Source organism: Eleutherodactylus coqui, chromosome 10 (genome assembly GCF_035609145.1).
Source record: "Eleutherodactylus coqui strain aEleCoq1 chromosome 10, aEleCoq1.hap1, whole genome shotgun sequence".
In the NCBI taxonomy this organism is placed as follows: Eukaryota; Metazoa; Chordata; class Amphibia; order Anura; family Eleutherodactylidae; genus Eleutherodactylus; species Eleutherodactylus coqui.
In genome coordinates this window covers 43,294,671-43,317,067 of record NC_089846.1, presented here as the reverse complement: position 1 = coordinate 43,317,067, position 22,397 = coordinate 43,294,671, and the positions used below count along the sequence as shown (strand labels likewise).

General features: G+C 45.8%; 1 protein-coding gene across 2 annotated transcripts; it reads left to right on the top strand.

Moving 5' to 3' along the window:
* Window positions 1–168: 168 nt before the first annotated feature.
* Window positions 169–20,628, top strand: RAB41 (RAB41, member RAS oncogene family). Of its 2 annotated transcripts, none has more exons than XM_066580926.1 (8): window positions 169–328; window positions 6,657–6,715; window positions 7,211–7,264; window positions 8,998–9,103; window positions 10,395–10,506; window positions 14,742–14,835; window positions 15,230–15,296; window positions 18,134–20,628. In XM_066580926.1, the coding sequence occupies exons 1-8, from the start codon at window positions 253–255 to the stop codon at window positions 18,196–18,198; spliced, it is 633 nt and encodes a 210-aa protein (XP_066437023.1). In that variant the 5' UTR covers window positions 169–252; the 3' UTR covers window positions 18,199–20,628. The 2 variants fall into 2 exon arrangements, with proteins under 2 accessions (XP_066437023.1, XP_066437021.1); XM_066580924.1 differs by having other exon boundaries at window positions 8,995–9,103.
* Window positions 20,629–22,397: the final 1,769 nt, after the last annotated feature.

Below are 22,397 nucleotides of genomic sequence, written 5' to 3'. Positions count from 1 at the left end.
AATTGACAACTGTGGGCATGCAAACATGAAGAGCCATAACACATAAGCGTTCTTTGCGGGAGGCTGTCAGTCGCCGATTGTAGCAGTCTGTGGGTGTAGCAATATGGCGGCTCTGAGCAGCCGTCTCCTCGGGAGCGCGCACGGCCCCGCCCTCTCACGTGACGAGTCCGCGCTCGGCCTGGTGCGCTGCGTGCTCGCTCCTCGGTTCTGGTCGGTTCTGCTCCAGGTCGGTGATTCGGCGCTTTCCTCATTATGACCTCGACCGGCGGCGGAGAGTTCGGGAACCCCCTGAGGAAATTCAAGCTGGTGTTCCTGGGGGAGCAGAGCGGTGAGTGCCCCCCATTGTGTGCGCGGGAGCGGCCGGGGGTGCAGCACGTATATAGCGGGGGGTGGTGTATACAGGTGTGTACTTGGGCTGTGCGGCACAGCTGTCAGTAGGGCACGGTATCTGCTCCAGCTTGTCATGGTGACTGATGATGTCATGGAGAGTGGTGATGTCATGCAGACTGATGATGTCACGCAGACTGATGATGTCACGGCTTACAGTATTTGCAGCTGTCGTCCTGCTTACGGCAGTCCGGTTCCCGGATGGTTTTATAAGCCAGTGCATTAATAGAACCAACCCAGCTGTACTGACCCGTCACCGATCCAGACCCGCTATCCTTCTGGTCTTTGTTTGGCTGCGGCGGTCAGGTGGTACCGTTTCTAATCAGAGGCCGTGGTTGTAGGCGCTGTTGTCCTGGCATCACAGACACTTGAAGCAATGAGAACAGCACGATTGCTACGGCCTCTTGATTGGCTGCGGCGGTCAGGTGGTACCGTTCCTAATTTCATTCAATCTAGCGATAATCTCGCGTCCCGCTTGTTCCTCGGAAGGCGTTGCCCATTCGTTTGGTTCCATTAAAGTCAATGGGAACCCTTTCCGATCTTCTATCATGCGGGGCATCAGAACGTCACCGATGCGGGTGTGCCTGAAAAATACCGGTCATCCGCAGGTGCATCGCGTGTTCGCAGCCTGATATCGCGTTCGCACGTGTGTAGGAAGCCTTCGGCGCAGCCCTATTGTTTCCCCATGAGGGTGCGGTTAGATGGTGACTTACAATGTGGGGTATTACAGATGGGAAGGGGCTGATGTGGGCACTGTCTGGCACATGCTGCCAGCTGCACTACACGGGTCGGCGCCCCCGGTGGTTGCCTCTTGCAGTAGAAGTAAAAAAAAAAAAAAAAACTACCGCAGAATCCACAGCAGAAATCCAGGCTGGTAGTGTGACATGCCGCGGAGACAGGTTCAGCCCCAGTCTATGCGGTTAATCAGCCACGGGAACAGGTGATTTGGTACAAGCCAGCCATGAATTTAAAGGTATTACAGGGGTGTCCAGTAATATGAAGTTATCTCCTATCCCGGTTAGTCCCGAGACACCACCCCCAATCCTATCCCGGTTAGTCCCGAGATCACCCCCAATCCTATCCCGGTTAGTCCCGAGATCACCCCCAATCCTATCCCGGTTAGTCCCGAGATCACCCCCAATCCTATCCCGGTTAGTCCCGAGATCACCCCCAATCCTATCCCGGTTAGTCCCGAGATCACCCCCAATCCTATCCCGGTTAGTCCCGAAACCACCCCCCAATCCTATCCCGGTTAGTCCCGAAACCACCCCCCAATCCTATCCCGGTTAGTCCCGAAACCACCCCCCAATCCTATCCCGGTTAGTCCCGAAACCACCCCCCAATCCTATCCCGGTTAGTCCCGAAACCACCCCCCAATCCTATCCCGGTTAGTCCCGAAACCACCCCCCACTCCTATCCCGGTTAGTCCCGAGACCACCCCCCACTCCTATCCCGGTTAGTCCCGAGACCACCCCCCACTCCTATCCCGGTTAGTCCCGAGACCACCCCCCACTCCTATCCCGGTTAGTCCCGAGACCACCCCCCACTCCTATCCCGGTTAGTCCCGAGACCACCCCCCACTCCTATCCCGGTTAGTCCCGAGACCACCCCCCACTCCTATCCCGGTTAGTCCCGAGACCACCCCCCACTCCTATCCCGGTTAGTCCCGAGACCACCCCCCACTCCTATCCCGGTTAGTCCCGAGACCACCCCCCACTCCTATCCCGGTTAGTCCCGAGACCACCCCCCACTCCTATCCCGGTTAGTCCCGAGACCACCCCCCACTCCTATCCCGGTTAGTCCCGAGACCACCCCCCACTCCTATCCCGGTTAGTCCCGAGACCACCCCCCACTCCTATCCCGGTTAGTCCCGAGACCACCCCCCACTCCTATCCCGGTTAGTCCCGAGACCACCCCCCACTCGTATCCCGGTTAGTCCCGAGACCACCCCCCACTCGTATCCCGGTTAGTCCCGAGACCACCCCCCACTCGTATCCCGGTTAGTCCCGAGACCACCCCCCACTCCTATCCCGGTTAGTCCCGAGACCACCCCCCACTCCTATCCCGGTTAGTCCCGAGACCACCCCCCACTCCTATCCCGGTTAGTCCCGAGACCACCCCCCACTCCTATCCCGGTTAGTCCCGAGACCACCCCCCACTCCTATCCCGGTTAGTCCCGAGACCACCCCCCACTCCTATCCCGGTTAGTCCCGAGACCACCCCCCACTCCTATCCCGGTTAGTCCCGAGACCACCCCCCACTCCTATCCCGGTTAGTCCCGAGACCACCCCCAATCCTGAGAACGGAGCCCCGGTGTATCACCAAACTAATGCAGCAGCTGCTGTGCCAGTGATAACGGCAACCGCCGTCCCGACGACACTCTGGGCCCGATAGGTGAGTGGTAATCTGTCACTTGTCGAAGTCGCTTGTTTTTTAGGTCACCTAGATACTGAGTGGTTGTCGGCCCGTTTGAGGCAGGCAGCCGTTCCTCTATGAACCCCTGTGATGGAGGCGGTGATGGAAGAGATCTCCGGCCGCTCCACCGACATTCAGTGAGCGATCACCGATGGATGAATGATACCAGTAGAAACTACAGCAGGCAGCTCGCCTTACCAGACAGAGAGCCCTCACACAGCGCCATCCGCAGGAAATAAGTTATGGGGATGATGAGAATATGGTGACAAAAGCAGGGTTTTTTAATTTAATTTTTTTTTTTTACATTTTTTATTTTATAGTAGTGCAATGTACAAAAACCTATATATTTGGTAGTGCCTGTAGAATAAAGGTTACATCATGTTTAGGGCACCTTGAGACATTTAAAGACAACCCCCCCCACCCCAGAAGAAAGAAGCCTCGATTTCCTTTTTGTTTGTTTTTTTAATTCTTTTAACCCACTTAGATATTTTTAAAAGTTTTTCCATGCATTATATGAGATATTAAATGGCGCTGTTAAAAAGTACTTGTCCCACGAAAAGCAAGCCCATCTATGTCAATGGAGAAATAAGTCAGAGTTTTTGGAAGAAGGAACAAAAAAAAAACAAAAAACCCCAAAATGTTTGGTTTTGAAAGGCTCAGTTGTAACGGCGTGTTCATCTATGCGCCGGCGCCTGTGGTCAGAGCCTCTGTCCCAAAATCCTGGATGACATTGCACTGCATGTTGTACTATTACCTCTGGGATAATACTGGGCGGCGTACCGGAAGCCCGGCAGGCCCCATTATAATCACCGGAGTCTGGCGGGTGCGGCTGGGTCTTGTCATCTGTTCCCGGACAGGATTCTGTTATGCTTTTCTCATGACGAAACAGAATCGCGGAATCCCCCCTGCAGATGTGACCTTGGCCTGAGGGCCCTCCTACACTGAATGATCACCGGCTGGATCGCGGGAATCTGAATGATTAGTGTGAATGCCAGCGCAATCTCAACGACGAAGGATATTCTTCGTCCAGATCGTGCAGGCAGAAAAATCAGATGATGATCGGCCCGTGTGGACAGGCAGTAACTCATCTAGGATCAACTGCCTGTTTACTGTGAATGGAGGCAGGTGGCCGGAATGGTCTCCATCGCGTTCCGCCTTCATTCACGGAACGATGATCGTTCTTGTGTGTGTAGGCATAGAAGCAATTATCATTGGGACGGCTGTCGCGGGCTTCTGTGTAAGAGGGTCTGTAGTGTCTTGCCATCTAATGAGCGCTGGAGGACATGAATGACGACATTAAATGGCTGTGATTGGCTCATCGAGCGCCAGCTGTGATTGGCTGATGCTACGGTTCTGAGGCAATCACAGCAATCTCTTGCTGGAGGCGGGGTATTCAACCCATATTACCAGGAAGAGAATGCTCTGTCACCGCTAAGAACGACACGTAAGATTGCCAGAGCATCTAGCGGGCAGAGAGGGGGGACGGGGTCGATGCCTGCGAGGTGAGTTTTGGTTTTTTTTTCATGTAGTGCAATTTGGGCTTCTTTTTGGGGAAGGGCTTATATTTCAACCCTCCTGAAAATCAGGGTAGGTCTTATTATCGGGAAACACTGTAGTATGCAGGGGAAGTAAGAAGCGATCAGATTTGGCTGCTTGAGGGATTCGGAGATTGATTCTATCCAGAGAGGGACACATGGAAGCCAAAATTAGAAAAAATAGGTGCAGTTATACCAGTTATCCAGTTTTGTTTTTGTTTTTTTAATTTTGACTTTTCTATGTGAAAGTGGAGTTGAAGTTTAATATAATTTTTATTTGTAATATTGAAGTTTTTTTTTTTTTTTATCAAAGGGCCACTCCAGGGACATATTTTTTGGTCTCCCTTATATAACAAGTCGCCAGTATATATGTTGGCTGGTAATACTATGTTTAGTTGTTCCTTTCTATCCGAAAATTCCTGCCGTCCTTCTTCTCTTCAGTTGGGTCATGTGATCGCTTTGTGACTACCTTGGAATTACTACACTTTTTGTTCTTTCAAAAAGTCGCCAATTTCACACGAACAGACTTGAATTGTGGACTCCTTGATCGTCCGCTTGTTCTTCTGGGCTCTTACCCGAAAGTGTTTTTTTTTTTTTTTACAGTGGTTTATACTACTTTCAAAAAAAGTAGTATATGGCCTCATGTACACGGCATGCACGGATTCCCGCCGCAGGTGACCTGTGAGTCGTTGCGTAAATTAATTTAAAATGCTCGCGGGAGATTGCGGATTCAATGGTTTTTCCGCACGGATGTATACGGATGCACAGCAGATCATCTGCACGAAAAAAAAATTGCAAGCCCAATGGTGCCTTCCCCCTCCTCCCTACCTGGTCTCCAAGCAACCTGAGAAGTATCCGTAATGCATCCTCAGCCAAGCCAAGAGAAGAGTATCCCGTCCTAAAGGCTCTCAGAGCTGTTCTTACCACGACCGCACAAGAGGATGTCATCTGGGAGATAGAAGGGTGTCCCAGGGGGTTTAGCAGCTTTCTGATGTCATTCCCTGCTCGCCATAGTTCTTCCTTGCGGACAATATGCTGTCCTTAAATGTACATCTGCGTGGAAAACCGCACGCGTATGCGACCATACACAATTCGTTTCTGCGATCAAACGCAGGTCTTCCACTCGCGGAATCCAAACCATTCGTGTAAGCCTGGCCTTACTGTATGATGAAACTGCATGGACCACAGAGGCTCTTCACAGGGGGGACACACAAACACGTAGCACGGATGATTAGAGGCTTCTGTCACACAGTTCTAATGAAGATTACACTTCACCTTCCTGACCGTAAAATTATTGTCTTTAGCTTATTAACATAATTTAATATAAAAGGTAATAATCACAGTGTCCTTCCAGCAGGCAGAGATGGTAGTGCCTCTAGTTGCCCATGTGATGCTGTGCTGATGCATCATGGGATTGCTAGCACAGCACAGAGGGATAGAAAGCAAAGCAATTCGATAATCATGATGAGTATCAGACAGCAGTCAGGTTGTTAAGGGGTTAAGAACTTAACAGAGCATTGACTAAACAGTCAGGGCTATAATCCAGCACTGTGTGGCTATGACCTTTGTAGATGTACGTGTTGCAGACAGCCATTTGGAATGACTTCTAGAGGAGCGCTACCATGCAGAAATCTAAGGCATGATGTTAGGAGAGGTGACCAGTTCTCTTTAAATCGACCTCCCCCCACCCCACTCCCGGCAGGTCCCTATCGGGCAGCGTAAATATGGCGACAGACGCCCTTTAAGTATGTCGCACATATACTGCTGTGCTCTGCACTTGGATTAGATTGAGACTCAATGTATATTTGGCGCAGAGGGCTTCCGGCGAGATGCGGGACTTGGACCAGCCACGTTTTATACAACAGTCAGTAGTTCTCCAAAGCTGTTTAGTAAAAATGCCACTTTTCTTGTCAAATCCTGAGATTTCCGCTAAGCCGATTGTCGTGTCTTTAGCAGCGAGGCTGGAAGGTCAGAGGGCGCACGAGGCGAGGGCTCGCCAAAGCTCACCGCCTTAATTGAGATCCTTGTGATGAGATTAAGGTGTAGCGGATACTCCCGCACGTGGAGGGTCTCCAGACATCCTACAACTGTCTTCCCTTGTCACCTCCTTACTGATCAGTGCTGCGCCCGTCCTCACGATGGCTCCGCGGTAGGGGGGGGGGGGCTTGCCACAGATTCGCTCCACTATGTGCAAACTCGCATTATAGGGGGGTCCGTGAGTTTTCAGCACCCTTTATGTGCATAGACTTTAAGCTATTCCATGTATACATAGAGGACTATAGCGTCTGAAGCCATTAACCATTTCCTTTTCCATTGCAGTTGGGAAGACCTCGCTCATCACCCGCTTCATGTATGACAGCTTTGACAACACGTACCAGGTGAGCCTCCTGAGTCTTGATCTTTGAAAGGGAAGTACTAAAGTTAATTCTCCTTTATTGTTTCCAGATTAAAGTAGCTGGAGGATTAGTCGGAGCAGCAGGCTCTCCTGGAGACCTCTAATCGCCTATCAAGTCTGCGGCGTCTGGCCATAATCGCCCATTCAGTGTGTTATTGTTTCGGTGCCAGCGCCGGGCAGCGCGCTATGTGTACACATCCTGATAAAAGCAAACTAATCTTAGAGATAGATGCAGTTAGTACAGCTGCGCTGCTCCCACGGCCCCCGACATAATGTGCATCCTCACTTTTTAGTTTGCATTAGGCAGGATTCTCCCTTTTTTTTCCTTCTATATATGTGCATTTAGCAGATATAGGTCAGGGCACAATATATGGTAACCGTATGTGGAATGTGATTGCATCGTATGTATCATTGTCTTATGTATGCTATATGTATTGTTTTCTTGCTTTTGCATGAAGTGTATTCTACTTCTTTACAGGCTACCATTGGCATAGACTTTCTTTCCAAGACTATGTACCTAGAGGATCGCACGGTGAGTGATGAATTCCTTCCTGTATGGCCAGGTTCCCATGACCGTATCTCACAGGGTGCAGGCTGTGGGGAATATGCGCATGGCATGCAGCAGGTGCGCCGTGACATAGCGTACTGGCTGTGTGCCACCCATTGCCATATACTATCTTGGCATGTATGCACCAACACAGAACATGCAGGTTTGTGGTCGGTGCATTAAAGTCCCATTCTAATCTATGGCCACCCCTTTAACATGACCTCTGGGTCTTTGCGCTAAAAGCCAAGAAGGCATGGCATTTAGTTGATTGCCAGAGCCCTTTATTTTAGCGTGTTCCCAGTTCGTGTACTTGCTGTAATCTTCTGAAGTCAGAAGGGTCACCTATGACAATGAATTCGCTGGATGGGGACGGATTGCTGCATATGCTAGTGCGGATTTGTTCCAACATGATCTGTTGATCTTTACTGCAGTACATTCACCTCAGCAGGGATGTAATGCCGGGTACAATGCCATCTGGCTTACCACATTTTGTCATTCTTGAGAATTTAGAGTTTTGGTCTAGAGAAAAGGCCCTTTTACATGCAACAATTTTCACTCAAAATTCGTTAAAACGTTCGAAAGTGAGTGAGAATCGTTACATGTAAATGTGGTCAGTTGCACGCTATCTATTAACTTGGTGTTTAGCGCTGGTTTTTAGCTGGCATAAAAATAGTCGTCAGGCCCTTCAAAATTCGCTCCATTTGAATACACAATGAGTACATTGTTTAATGTGCGAGGAGGAGACTGGAATCCTGATGGCCAGATAATCCCTCGCATAAACACACATTCACCTGAGCAAACAACTAGTTCTCCTTCTACAAAGCTTACTTTAGCTAATGAGGGAAATGGAGTCATTATCTGTATGTGTAATTTGATGCAAAAATGTTGTCAGTTTGTTCAGTCGTTCGGCCGTGTAAGCGATTATCTTTGTGTGTAAAAGGGCCTTCACGGAAGCAGCTGAATGGTCCTCAGTTATTGATGGATTGGGGCCCAGAATCCCCGTCCATCAGCGGATCGTCCAACCTGGTACAGCGGGCCGGATGTAAACATTAATGATGAGGCGCAGGAAATGGGAGCTCCGGCTTCACTCTTAATGCAATCAATGGGAGCCCTGCTTTTCAAAGTCACATCCTGCTGTTTGTTGCAGGCAGGACATGATGTACGGTCCTGTAACAAATGCATGCTTAATATCTACATTAAAATGCACAATTATGGTTTATACGAACCACATAATTAAAGTGCAAGGTTCTTTGTGCATAGTTTGATCAGACTATGTGGGCCCATCTGCCACATCCAGGTGAACTTTGCTTGATGGGTTCCTAGCTATGTAGACGCCTCTTGTTAAGCTAAAAAGCTTCCACATGGATGGGAGAGCAGGATACCTGGCTGTATACTATCACCGAACCACCTTCAATAGTCCTGTCAGTAACAAGAGCAGGACGTTTAATAGGGCAGTGCTATCATTGATTTCAATGGGAGTGAAGTCTGTGCTCCCCTTCCTGCAATGACATTCAGGTGATGGACTGGGGTCCTGAGTGGCGAACCCCTGTCCATCAATGAATAGGGTCATCAGTTGAAAAAAGCCCCTTTCCCATAGGTGCATTGGGTAGCATTAATCCACATTTCTTTTTCGGTTTTCTACTGTTCACTATGTTCCCTCCTTATAATATCTGTCCCTTCTGCTTTTCTTCCTGTCTTCATTGGCCTGGTATCAGCAGGTGCGGCTGCAGCTCTGGGACACCGCCGGACAGGAACGTTTCCGCAGTCTGATCCCCAGCTATATACGTGACTCCACAATTGCGGTTGTTGTGTATGATATTACAAGTGAGTGACTTTTTTTTTTTTCTGTTTTAAGAAACCTTGGAACAGTTGAAGACTCGGTTCACATCTCATATTTGCCTGTCATTGGATGTATACATAGGAATAAAGAGCAGTAGTACCGCCTTAGAATGAAGTCTATACCACTACGTCAACCTGCTGTTCAGGATCCAGGGACAGCTGAGTGTAAATGTAATGGTGATCTTATTACTTGTCATCCAGCTTTCCCAGAGCCCTGAATGCCATGTTTGACTAGTTATCGCGATGTATGTGGTATACATGCTTGCAGAGCTCTGCAGTTGGCATTCAGGATCCTGGAAGAGCTGAGTGACAATGTAATAATTCCATTAGTTGCCACCCAACTTTTCAGGAACCTTGCGTGGCACGTCAGATTATGGTGAGGTATGAGTTATACATTTCAGTACAACTAGGCACCAATCCGCTGTACCTATGGGTGGCGCTCCTCCCCTGCTATGGAGCCAGCACCTGCATGATAAGGAGTGGAGGAGAGCTGTCCCTACATACAGTTGATTGATGGGGAAGCAGCAGCAGTAATTCCCTCCAGCTCACTAATCAGCAGTTCGTACGGGCGGCTGCTATGGTACAGATGTGCGATCCTTATCACACAACAGGGGAGAAGAGCCGCCGGTAGGAACAGCTGATTGCTGAGCGCCGAAGAAAACTGCTGCTGCTCCCCACCCCACCAATCAGCTGTTAGTAAGGATGGCTCTCCTCCCTTGCTATGTATGCTGTCCCAGCCAGCAGCTGTGTGAGGACGTGCAATCCTTCTCATACAGCTGCCGGCCGTGTCCAAATTTCGGCACGTTGGCTTTATTGGACACACTGACTTTTTACCCCCACTTTGGTGATGGCGTGTGTGGGGGGGGGGATTGGGGGGTGTGTAACAGGAGAATGGAGTGCTTCTTAATCTATAATCTACGGCACATATTCTCGTAAATAACAATGGGCTTCAGAATTTGGCCTGGAACCTGTATGAAATGTTCTGTTAGCCTATCGTTAAGGTGCATTCGCACACGGTGCAGGTTCTCCTGCAGAAATTTCTGCAACGGTTTGCTTCACCTGTATAGGGTTTGCAGAAAGCCACGCACATGCTGCAGAAACAGCCGCATCCAGATGACTGGAACAGATTTTGCAGATGTTCTAGAATAAATCGGACTTGCATGAATTCACCCTTTAATCCCTCTTATTGCTGATTACATGTATGTTCAGCCTGTCCAGTTTGTGAAACGGAAAGTTACTGCAACATTCTTATATATATGTTTTATCTTCCATCTAGACCTGAACTCTTTCCAGCAAACTTCCAAATGGATAGACGATGTTCGAACAGAGAGGGGAAGTGACGTTATAATCATGCTGGTGGGCAATAAAACTGATCTGGCAGATAAGAGGTAACTGCACAGCACACGGCCAGGAGGGCGCAGGCCTATTAACATAGAGGAGGTCTGGATAATCATCGTATTGGTAATATATTCTGTGGTCTCGTAGCCTGGCTGGGTTGAACCTTTTTTTTTTTTCTTTTCTCTTTACGGTTTTCAAACTACTATTTGTCCTGCTCGGCTAAAATGCTCTTTTTTTTTCGAGTTAAAACCATAGGATTTGAGCAATCAATTTCATGAATGATTGACTGTAGAGAAAAAGAAGCTTTTCATGACCGTCTGTGAAATTGGTGGCCACCCGCTGGTTTTACTGGCCAACTACAGTCCTAAGAATTGGCTCTTTACTGCGACTTTCTATTCTGACCACCTCTAAATGCACTAATGGGCATATTAAGTTGACATTTTCTTTCAAATGACTTTGTCCACTTTCAGGGTGCTTTCACGTGCTGCTGATTGGCTGCGGATTTGGTTGCAGATTGAAAACTGCTGTGGCCCTGTACTAAAATCTGCGATACAATCCACAGCAAGTCAGCGGCGTGTGAAGGCACCCTCGTGGTTTGGAATGCTTTCTGGTCCAACCTGAGATATTGTTTAGAAGCACAAGTTCTATTTATAAAGGTTACATCAGTAGTGCCCTCACATGTTTTTACGAACTCTGTGAGCACAACTTTATGACTAGTCTAATGGAGTCTTCCGACTTTTTATATAGATGGACGTAGGTCGGGATTAAGTACATTCGTGTGTGTATATATAATATAAATATATACTATTTAACATTTATTTATTTTTATATGCTGGCACTGCAGAACAATAATAAACTAGCCCAGCCTCGTGTGTCCCAGCTCCTCGCGCCTTCAGCGCTGTCTCACCGATCATCTCATCTGCGGAGTCAGCCTGTAAACAGGACATCACAGACCTCAACAGGCTCACTGCCGCCTGGAAATAGAGCGCCCACGGTTTGTTTGAAGATGCTGCGCTACAGCAGCTCAGACAGATGAATACGGGCGGGTTTTTCTGCATTACCAGCTTATTTAAAAAAATAAATAAATTTTAAAAAACTCCAACTCCTTTTAATGATGCGCCCCCCCCCCCATTTTCGTTTTTTCCTCACCCCTTTTACAAAAATTGTAATTCCTTTATTTATCCATTGACGTCACTGTATGAGGGCTTGTTTTTTGCGGGACGAGTTGTAATTTTCAATGGTGTTATTTAATGTACCGGAAAACTTTAAAAAAATTCTAAGTGGAGTAAAATGGAAAAAAACAACATTCCGCCATCTATCAGTGCATCGTTTTTCTACAGTGCACAAACTGCAACAAAAATGACATAACGTTATTCAATCGGTCAGTATGATTACTACAATACCAAACTTGTATAGGGTTTTTTTATTTTTTTTGCTGTACTTATGCTGTAATTATTTTTAATTTTTTTCAAAGACATTTAATTTTTTTTAAATTATTTTCTGCCGCTATCTTCTGCCCACAATAACGTTTACATTTTTCTGTTGACATAATTGTGCGAGGGCTCATTTTTTTGTGGGTTTTTTGATTGCTTTTAATTGCTTTTTCTCTGGGAGACATGGTCAGTGAAAGTGCATTTTTGGCGTCCTTTACTTTTTTCTTTTTTGCAGGCGACGTTCACAGTGCGGGGTAAATAATACGCTACTTTGATAGAACGGACTTTGACGGACGTGGTGATACCAAATATGTATTTTTGTTTCATGAGTTAGATTTTTTTTTTATTATAGTTATGGCAAAAAAGCCATTTTATTTTTTTTTCTTTTGCAATTAATAAAACTTTATTGATCTTCTAGTTTTTTTTTTTGTTTTTTTTTTTTTAGCCCCCTAGTGGACCACAACTAGTGATGCTTTGATCGCTCCTGCAGTATGATGTAATCCTATAGCATATGCTTATATGGTTGTGTGGGAGCCCTGAACATCATTCGGGGGATTTAAATGCCGCTGTCGGAGTTGACAGCGGCATTTGAAGGGTTGACAGCCACGATCGGCCACACTGTCAATTGCAGCTATTGCCTGCGGATGTCAGCTGTGTAATAAACAGCTGACGCCCGCACTGTATGAACAGAGGTCGCCCCACGATCTCTCTTCATACATACCCTGGACCTGCATGACGTAAATGTACGTCATATAGCGGGAAGGGGTTAAAGAGTTTGTCCAGGTTGTTCAAGTGACAAGGTACGTATACACACCCACACCCTTTACGTATACATTACCATTGGCTGCTCTGTTTATAAACAGCCGAGGTTGTCAAGTGACTCTAAAACTTGTATATACAAATTGGTCACTTTGCTCATTTCGGTAATCTCTATTTATAGTAAACCTGAGAACTATTTAAAGTACTAATTATTCCTTTTTGCCTTAATTCACTCCTTGGACAGCTATAAATATACATCAGCCAGAAATTGTCTAATCTGTATATGTTGGCTTTTGCATGGCTTCTTCAGGTGTGTAACATCTCCTTACAAGCCTTCTGAGTAGACTGGCTCTTCTTGGTGTGACGTCTGCCCCTACTTTGGTGTCCTGTCTTGCTGCTCATGTACCCATTAGCCCTCTGAGTCAATCAGATCTCCCAACTTCTGCTGCTTCTCCCCTCTCACAGCATACAGTCTTCCAGAGAGCAGCTGCAGCTGCGTGTCCCTTCCTGTATTCCTTGTCTGCTTATTACTGCAGAAGAACTTTTTTGAGAGTTAGACCAAAGGTACGCGGCCAGAGTGCGAGTTGTGCCTGAGAAATTCAGATGCAATTCGCATTAGAGAGCCGACATAAACCCGTCTGTGCTGTTTGATCTGTATAGACACCGCACATGGTATGTGCTATTCTCATTCGTGAAGGTGGACAAGAATAGGACGTACGGTGTCTTATGTTTTCACGTGGACCTTTAGTCCCTGTATAGGCTGCAAAGGGGCTGTGTGCTGTCTGTGCACTACATGGACCGCTCCTAGCCCCAAAGTACGGCCTTGTGCTTTGGCCTTACCGAGGAGGTTCCTGAAAATGTAGGCTACATTCACACAGGCGAGTGTGATACCGTTCGGCCCGACATCACACTAGCCAACCTGAGTTTTTCACGCTGATGGGAGGCATTTTTTATTCAAACAAGCCTCGCATGGCTTCTATGATGATGCGATCCTCAGGCGCATGTTTCACACGCATCAGAGGGTTGCAAGTGTTACCAATCTATTTCAATGGGAAACATTGTATCACACTCACACATCGCATGGCATTGAAGTGCCATGCGATGTTTTTTACGGTCCCATTGAAATCAATGGGCGAGGCTTTCCGTGGGAACACCCATAGATGGAATATGCTGCGAGGAAAAAAATCGCTCATGTGAAAAAATCCATTCAAAAGAATAGAGTTCATATTCGTGCGTCTCGCAACACACAAAACTCACTTGAGCTTCTCGCCCGTGTGAATAAGCCCTTACAGAGAGCCTGCAGGCAGGGAAAGGGGAACTACAAACTTATCAGGAGCGAAGATGATGTCACTGTACCCATGGAACATATGTTATAAATGTTAGTTCACTACTGATGTGCTGCCGATTTATGGAAGGCGCAGGCTTTTTAGCAATATGTGCACTTTTAACGTTATGTTTTCCTGCATTACGATTTATTTTGTGCATCTTTTTTAATTTGTCTCATCAGCCTTTAAATATAAATAATTTATAGTTATGTGCGCCCATTTTTTTCCCATTTTCATTTACTCACTTTCTAAGTTTGTATGTTCCTTTCATTGGTTCTTATTTCTCCATACTTCATTTTGATTTGCTCTGATTTTATTTCCGTTCATCTGGTTTTGTTCCATTGCTGTAGACAGGCTTCTGTTCAGAGGTCGAAGGGCATCTCGGGGACTGAATTTCTTGTAAATTGAAACCAGTACTAAAGCAAGATGTTTGGGCACACAGGTACGTGTCTTGCTGCTGGAGGCCATGAGCAGCGCTCCTCCCTGTGGGCACTGTTACTCTCTCCTCTGCCATTAATATACATTGTCAATGGAAGTGATTCCTGAGAGAATAGAGGGGATGCAATCTAGCAAGCAACTGGTGAAAGCTTAACCTCATGTATGCTCGGTCTATGATGTAAGCTGTGCTATGAATGTGTACTGAAACCTTACTAACTAATTGAACTCAATTATGTTTCCTGTGTCCCTTTTTGTTTTTAATATATACAGTAAACAGGGAATCCCTTAATTTAATTAGCATTCTTCTTCTTTCCACCACGTTACCAATAGACAAATCACTACTGAGGAAGGAGAGCAGAGAGCCAAGGAGCTCAGCGTCATGTTCATCGAAACTAGTGCCAAGACGGGCTACAATGTCAAACAGGTAAGATCGGTCTCCTCCCTCTGTATGTATATGTATATATATATATATCTCCCTATGGTGCACTAGATTTGGTTCAGTAGAATAATCGGGGATCTAGTGGTTAAATCCAGAATATAGACGCTCACCCCTGGTAAGTCAGAGCTCCGTTTATCAGTGTGTCCCTTTTCATTCAGTGCCTGTGCATCCCATAGGGAACAGCGGAGTGTATGCACATGAACTGACTGAAAAGTCACGCTGATAGACGACTTTCCGGGATGACCGCTTGTGAACGGGGAGCCTGGTCAATGTAAAAATTACACCCTGGACTCTATAAGCGCATAACGTGGTTTACGGGGCTTATAGGAGGTTAAAGGTCCGGCTGTGCAACATCTAACATGTGTTCTTCTGCTTACAGCTCTTTCGTCGTGTAGCCGCTGCTTTGCCTGGCATGGACAGTACACCAGAGAAAAGTAAAGAAGACAGTATCCTTTTTGTTACTTTTGAGGCTTTAACATGACTGCCTTAGTTTCCTTTTTAGAGTACTGTTCATGTATGCTTACATTATCGTAAATCTGGATTTTCTGCAGCAGAATTGCCTGTGTAACATCTGCAACATTTAGGCTGGGTTCACACTGGGCGGATTTGCCGCGGAAATTCCATCCGGAATTAAGCCGCGGCAAATCCGCCTGCGTCCGCTAATCCTGCAGTTAGCCAGCCATGTAGACGAGATTTCTCAGAAATCTCGTCCACACGGGACCCGCTGGCCGCATCATGTCCATTTTCCTGTGGCTGAAGGTTGGCTGGTAGCTCTAGCCTTATGCCCCTTTTACACGGGACGATTCTCATTTAGATAAGCACACGGGTGAGTGATGTCACCGCTAGTTGTTCGCGCTCATGCAGAATGTTTAGACAGACAGATCATCGAAACACTGAGTGTTTAGACATAACGAGGAGTGAGCGAACCAGTGATAATTTATTTCTTTTTTTTAATATGTAGGCTGAGTGACAAACGAAAAATGCCCGATGGCTTCGCGTTTAGACGTAAACATTAGCGCGCACTTTTGTGTGTTTGAGCGATAGTCATTACATGTGTTTGGGCGGTAAGCCTGCCTATTATAGGAAGTCTGTCTCTAATACCGGAGACACCCAGACTGATAAGGGGAGTAGGGTTGCCGATTTCCTTGCTGATGTCTCAAGCTGCCCTTAGATGTCTATGGGGAATTGAAAGCAGGGAGCTGCCAGACAGCAGCAAAGAAACCTGCACAGAGATGTTGCAGCAGCAGCTACTTGGTAGGTTTTTACAGTTTTGCACCTCCACAACGGCTTGTTTAATCAGAACCACATCTAGATTTGCGATATTTCCTCCTAACTTGACCAGTATTCAGAGAAGCTACTCTTAGATATGTTTATAGAACTCAACCACAAACTGAAAAAGTAATTTAATGTGTTTATTATATTTACTATAACACAGTTGTCCTCTCTGACGATGCTGTTTTTTTTTTTTTTATTTCCTGGGAAAACCTGTTTGGGTGGAGGACACACATATTGTAACTGATGTGCCTTCTGCATAGTTGTAGCCCAGTGTTATTGATAAGAGGAACAGTGTTCAGCCTGTCCTATACATCACATCCCGCACCACTCACAGGCTAATGATAGTGGTCTGAGACTTATACAGTGATTCCCCCTTAAGGTAAAGGGGTTGTCTTATTTTAAAATTAGTGCCAAAGGACTTAACACAATGGGTAATTACTCGTCATCAGCCCCAGCAGTCCAGGGCTGCGGCCAACTGATTCCTCTGGGCTCTGTTGACAGAAGTTAGGTGACCGCTGCCTGCCAACTGGAGGCTGCAGTATCAGAGCTCACATCCTGGGCACCATGATGCCAGGAGTTTGAAACGGTTATGCTTTGGCCTCTGATTGGCAGGTTGTGGTCACCTGACTTCTGTCAACAGAGATCAGGATAATAGCGGGGTTGCAGCAACGGATCGCCGTGCTGAGGACAGGTAAGTACCCTTTGTTTTATTTTAACAAATTTGGCATATGACTTTGTGACCAAACAACCCCTTTAAAACGGCCTCAGGATTCAGTATACAGTGTTACAGCCAGTCTGGATCTGTGGCAGATACACTTAGCTGGAAGATCAAGTCAGTTGGAATGGGCATCTTACTGATAAAATGCCTGTATTATTGCAGTACATGCACTGATTGTCTTTAGACATTCTGATTTGAAGGCTGTACAGCTCCGATGTCAGAAGACGTCCAGCAGGGTATTCTTACTGTATATTACTGGCCGCTTTGTTGTCGGGGGGGGGGGCCTCTCCAGCATGTCCCATACCGCAGTACTAGCTCTGGCCAGCAGATTGCGCCATTGTATAATGTCAGAAAGAGAAAAACCCCTAGGAAACCCTGAATTCAAAATTAGATTGCAAAGGGTTAATATAGGTTGAGAAACCTCTGTGAGATAAGAGAACTCATTCTTGTTCCAACATAGCAATAGCATAGGATACAAGAGGGCGTCGTACGTGATTTTATTTCAGTGCTGCGTAGCGTGGATTGTTTTAGTGAGTGCAAGGTTGGCTTCACACAAGTGCAATTGCCTTAGTGATCTGAACCAAGCATTTTAGTGCGCATTCTCGCGTATTTTACTGTACTTTTTCTGCCCACAGGATGTCGTGTTTTTTTTTTTTTGTTTGTTTGTTTTTTTGCACATGGGACACAAACCCGCATTGATTGAAATGGCTAATTCATCTGAGCTCCAGATGTGTGTTTTTTGTTTTTCTAGTGGAATGATGCAGTGTTCCATGCATCTCCTTGCGTAGTGCGGACTCCCCATTGACTGATATGGGGACCTTCGGTGCACAAATATGCAGAAAGATAGCACATGTTCTATCTTTTTTTTTTTTTTTTTTTTGTGCGACCAAAAGGCGCGCTCTGAAATACGGACATGTGAGCGATCCCATTGACATCAATGGGTTGTATTCTCTGCATATTGCACGGGCAAACACCTCTGTGTGGCGCCAGCCTATTGAAAGCTAAATAGTTATCTGGTAACCCTGGTGTCCCTCTATGCATTCCCAAACTATACTGCTAATAAATCTTGGATTACTCGGGGTAAAGATCAGAAGTACTATTTTACTGGAAGAGTAGTAGATGCTTAGATAGACTTTCAGCAGAGGTGGTTGCGTAAATCAAGAATAAGTGAATATATACATGCCTGGTATAAGCATAGAAAAGGAAGATCGGCTGAACCATGCGGTCTTTTCTGTGGTTCTAGTTTATAAACCTCCGACCCGGTAGTATTCCTTAACCCATATCCTCCAGTGATTGACATCAAGTTGGAGAAGCCTCCCGAGCAGCCGGTGACCGAGAGCGGTTGTTCCTGCTAACATCTTCAGATTTCATTCTGCATCGGAGAGTCCGCTGCTGTCTAAATGCATTAAAAGAAAAAGCAAAGCGTCTATTTATCTCTTAGATTCCCAGTGCGTGGATGCAGTGTGTGTTTCGTCATCTTTAAAAAAAATTTAAAAACCGGTGGGGCGGGGGGATGTTGGGTACCGGGGGTTAAAAAAAAAAGCCACAACCCGCCTCATTTCACTCAAACTGCATGGTGTCGTGTAAGGTTGGAGAATGAGAATTTTCTGTATGTATAGTTTTTATTTCTTGCACTTTGGGTACCTCATTGGTGCCTACTTAATTCTATCAATGTGATACAATTAAATGGAACTTTGTGCTGACGTTCTTGTTTGTTGCGGTGACTAAACCAGGATGCAGACATTATACGAGAAGCAGGGTGCGCATATTAACGAAAAACTCAGTAACGGAAAAACAGATTGCTTTAAAAAGGCGGCCACCAGTGTGCCCGGGCCACAGAGCCGTAAGAGTGTATGATTTTCACACTGATAGTGCCCTGCGCTCCTCACAAATCCTAGATTTATATACATACTGCGGTTTTATATTGCAATGGTTGACGGCTGTACGTTCTTAGTGTTTGTAAATCCTTTCTTCTTTGCACTTGGACCGCTGTGACTTCAGCCAGCCAGAGGTCTGCTTTTCATTATGTTGTATCTGTTGCTTGCACACTACATGTATATGGATTTTTAAGATTAACCGGTATTCCCCGTGTCTGTGAGGACTGGAGGAATGTGTAGTCTGGTCGTTGCTTTGAGAATATTTTGCCTTAATCGTGACTGAGGTTCTAAAACCACTTCTTTCAGTTGCTCCTTTACCGATGGCCTATAAACTACCTACTAGCAAAGTGGGAGTTTAGGAATTCTTATTAATGAAGCACTTTTTTCTTCTCTTTTCTTTTATAGAAATCCGTCCCAGGAACGATGGCCTCTGCTGTGAAGAATCCAGTTCTGTAGATCTTTCCCTCCAGACCGTGCATTCTGCACTTTTTCTTTCAACCTCCAAGTGACCTGATCATGCTCTGTGCCAGGCAGGTAATGGGGCTGCTTTATGTCAACTGCCATAAAGAAAGTGTCTTCCCCGAAGCAACCAATCTCAGTGAAGCTTTTATTTCGTATACTGCTCTATAAAATGAAAGCTGCACTGAGATTAGTTGACATCTGTCGGAAAAGGAGGCTGATTCATCATTGCACTCAGACTGCAGAAAATATGCTCAGCCTGTCCATCATTGCCAGGAGCATCTCTGGAGCACATGCTCCGGCTGTTCATCGTTACTGGTGCACACTCCACAGAGCATATTCGGAGCGTGCTAGTTGCACGCCATCTAAAAGCAGAGTATCAAACGTGTGCACAACACTTACATGGATGCAGATGCAGCAGTCGGAAGCCATTACTCTGATGGCTATGTAGAAGCTTGTACCGAATGGTGATAAAAGCCTTAAAGTATTTTGATGGTTCACTGTAGATTTAACTTGGCAAGTGAATATTAATCGGTTTGTTGCTATTAATGGACAAATAATTTATAATAACTAGGTTCCATCTGCTTCCCACTTCTGGTCACATGATGTGTGATCTGCTGATGGTGCTCTATGTGTTCATCATTGCATCTGCTGGAGCATGGGCACTCTGCACTCCACTATGATGTCACAGATTACTCTGGGAGTCATTCAATAGTGGAATGATGAATACACCTAGAGGGCTGTTGCTTGTGCTGGTCATGTGACCTGGAGCCTATTAGAAAAGTGCAGAATACACAGTCTGGAGGGGATGAGCTACAGAACTGGATTCTTCACTGTAGACATCAATGATACTGTGATGGATTTCTCAAATCCATAGTTAAACCTGGAGTGCTTCTTGAAGTAGCGACTGCAGGAATTATAAATGGGTTACAGCAAAAGAGACCCTACACCAATATTCCCCCAACTTGTGGCCCTTCAACTGTTGCAAAACTACAACTCCCATCATGGTGTAAAGGTTTGTACATATATCACGTTCCACAGTATTCCCCTCATCACTTCCATGACCCTAGGCTATGCTCTGACGGCTCCTCACCGTATGTGATCACCTCCTGTGCACTGCCTGTGCTGCATCCTGGTCGTGTCGCCTTGCCGTTTCTTTGTGTACAGGGTTTCCCCAGCACTCTGGGTTGGAGCCTTTGATCTGTCAGTTGTATTGTTATTGCAATTATCTGGATTGTACAAAATAAATAAAAGCTTAAAAAATAAACAGATAATGGACAAACTATATAGTGAAAACCGTTCTCTTCACTTGAATACTCTTTGAATGTCTTCTGTTGCGTATCTGCCCCATATTACTTCTCCATAGCTGTAATACAAGTAGGTGTGACTATTACTGAGTAATACTATATGAACACAGCTGTGTCACTGAATAAAATCTACACCTATTAATCTGCTTTCTTTGTGCTTTCTTCAGTAGAGAAAAGTATCAAAAACTTGTCGACTACTTGATACGACATTACATAAAATGTAAGTTTGTTTGCATCTGCGTTTTGGCACTTTGGATGCCCGGTGGGATCTGTTGGGTTTTCGCCAGGGTGGCCGTGGTTGTGACTGGAGAAATGAAGCCTTCAGCATGTGCCCAGATGAAGATTTTTAAAGGGGATGTTCCAAAACCATGTTCTATTACCTATCTACTGGATACGTGCTAAAACTCTGGAGGGTCTCGCTACTGGGACTCCCACTGCATACAGACACTCCTGTAATAAGGAGGAGCTTAAATAAAGAGGTCGAACATGCGCAGTGCCGCTCCATTCATTTTCACTGACCCCGATAGAAATGGCCGAGCACTTATACTCAACAACTTCTGACAGCCTCACTTAAAGAACTGGATCTGCATCACGGATGCTCAGCTGCTGCCACATTCAAGACCCTCCTCACTGCGGGATATGGGAGGGCATAGAGAGGAGAACCCAGCACACACTTACTTTCTTAAGATTGTTTGTGAACTTTGTGGTGTGACCTCCCAATCAGTTTCATCACCTATCGAATGGGATAGGTGATAGACCATTCTGGGAATCTCCCTTTTACCAGGGCTGTGGGGTATGAGACAGATTTCTCAGGTTTTTCAGACTTTTTGTCTTTTAAGCCTATTTTAGGCTTAAGGACGCAGTGATTTGGCAGGATTTTCATCTCCACTTCAAAAGCCATAACTTTTTTTTTTTTCTCTGTCGACACGGCTGTATGAGGTCTTGTTTCTTGAATAAAGAGCTGTAGTTTTTATTGCTAGCATTTACTGGGTACATATAATGTATAACTTTTTGATTTAAAAAAAAAAAGCCTCAATTCTATTACTAGATTTTTTACAATTTTTTTTGCAGCGTGACTCATACAGCATAAATGACATGCTAAAAAAAAATTCTGCAGTCTTATGACAATACCAAAAACTATTGTTTTATGGAGGGGGTGGGGGGTTAGGATTATTCACGATTTTATTCACAATGCTCGCTCGAGCAATTGCCTTTAGCGAGTATACTCGCTCATCTCTAGTTACTACCATTATTTCCATGTACAACAATCTATGGTACATTTACTGATCCCGATATTTATGAACACAAAGCAAGATTTATCCAATGACAGTCGTGTGATCATCTTCTGGAACATCATAACAATCCAAACCCGGAATCTCCTGGTGAATTTCTTGCGACTCCATTTCTTTCAGAATCATTGGCCCAAATCTCTCATGTCTAGCAATAGCACTGTCCTTAAATGAGTACTTCTTTTCTTGCCTGACTCGCACGCAGGGCCACAAAAAATAAGGGTTGTAAGGTACCTAGCTCCCACACACTCTCTGGTAACTTTAATAATCACCCACAGCAGTTCCTGGACCACTTGTACAGCAGGGACGGTATTGCAGCTTCCGGCCACCAGGGGGAGCTCATCACAGCAGGGACAGAGCTAGGTCTGTCTTTGGTGGGGGGGGGGGGCTTATATTTAGCACTTCAGCAAAACCTCTACTAGGTCTTATTTTCAGGCAATGTCTTATTTGCAGGGAAACACGATAGTTGCAAAAAAATCAGATGCCTGGTTGTTCAGTAACTGCTCAGACCCTGCTGTCCTAACCACGACAGGAGCTCTGTGTAGTGCAGTAACCCCCTACATATAAATATAACTCACATATGAGATAGTCTCAATATAAATACATATATATACACTAAGGA

Excerpts from the sequence above, each read along its gene's own strand:
- RAB41 (XM_066580924.1), top strand. The coding sequence starts at position 253 with ATGACCTCGACCGGCGGCGGAGAGTTCGGGAACCCCCTGAGGAAATTC. Across the intron at positions 7,265-8,994 it reads TGTACCTAGAGGATCGCACG|CAGGTGCGGCTGCAGCTCTG; the intron begins GTGAGTGATGAA and ends GCCTGGTATCAG. Across the intron at positions 9,104-10,394 it reads TGTTGTGTATGATATTACAA|ACCTGAACTCTTTCCAGCAA; the intron begins GTGAGTGACTTT and ends TCTTCCATCTAG.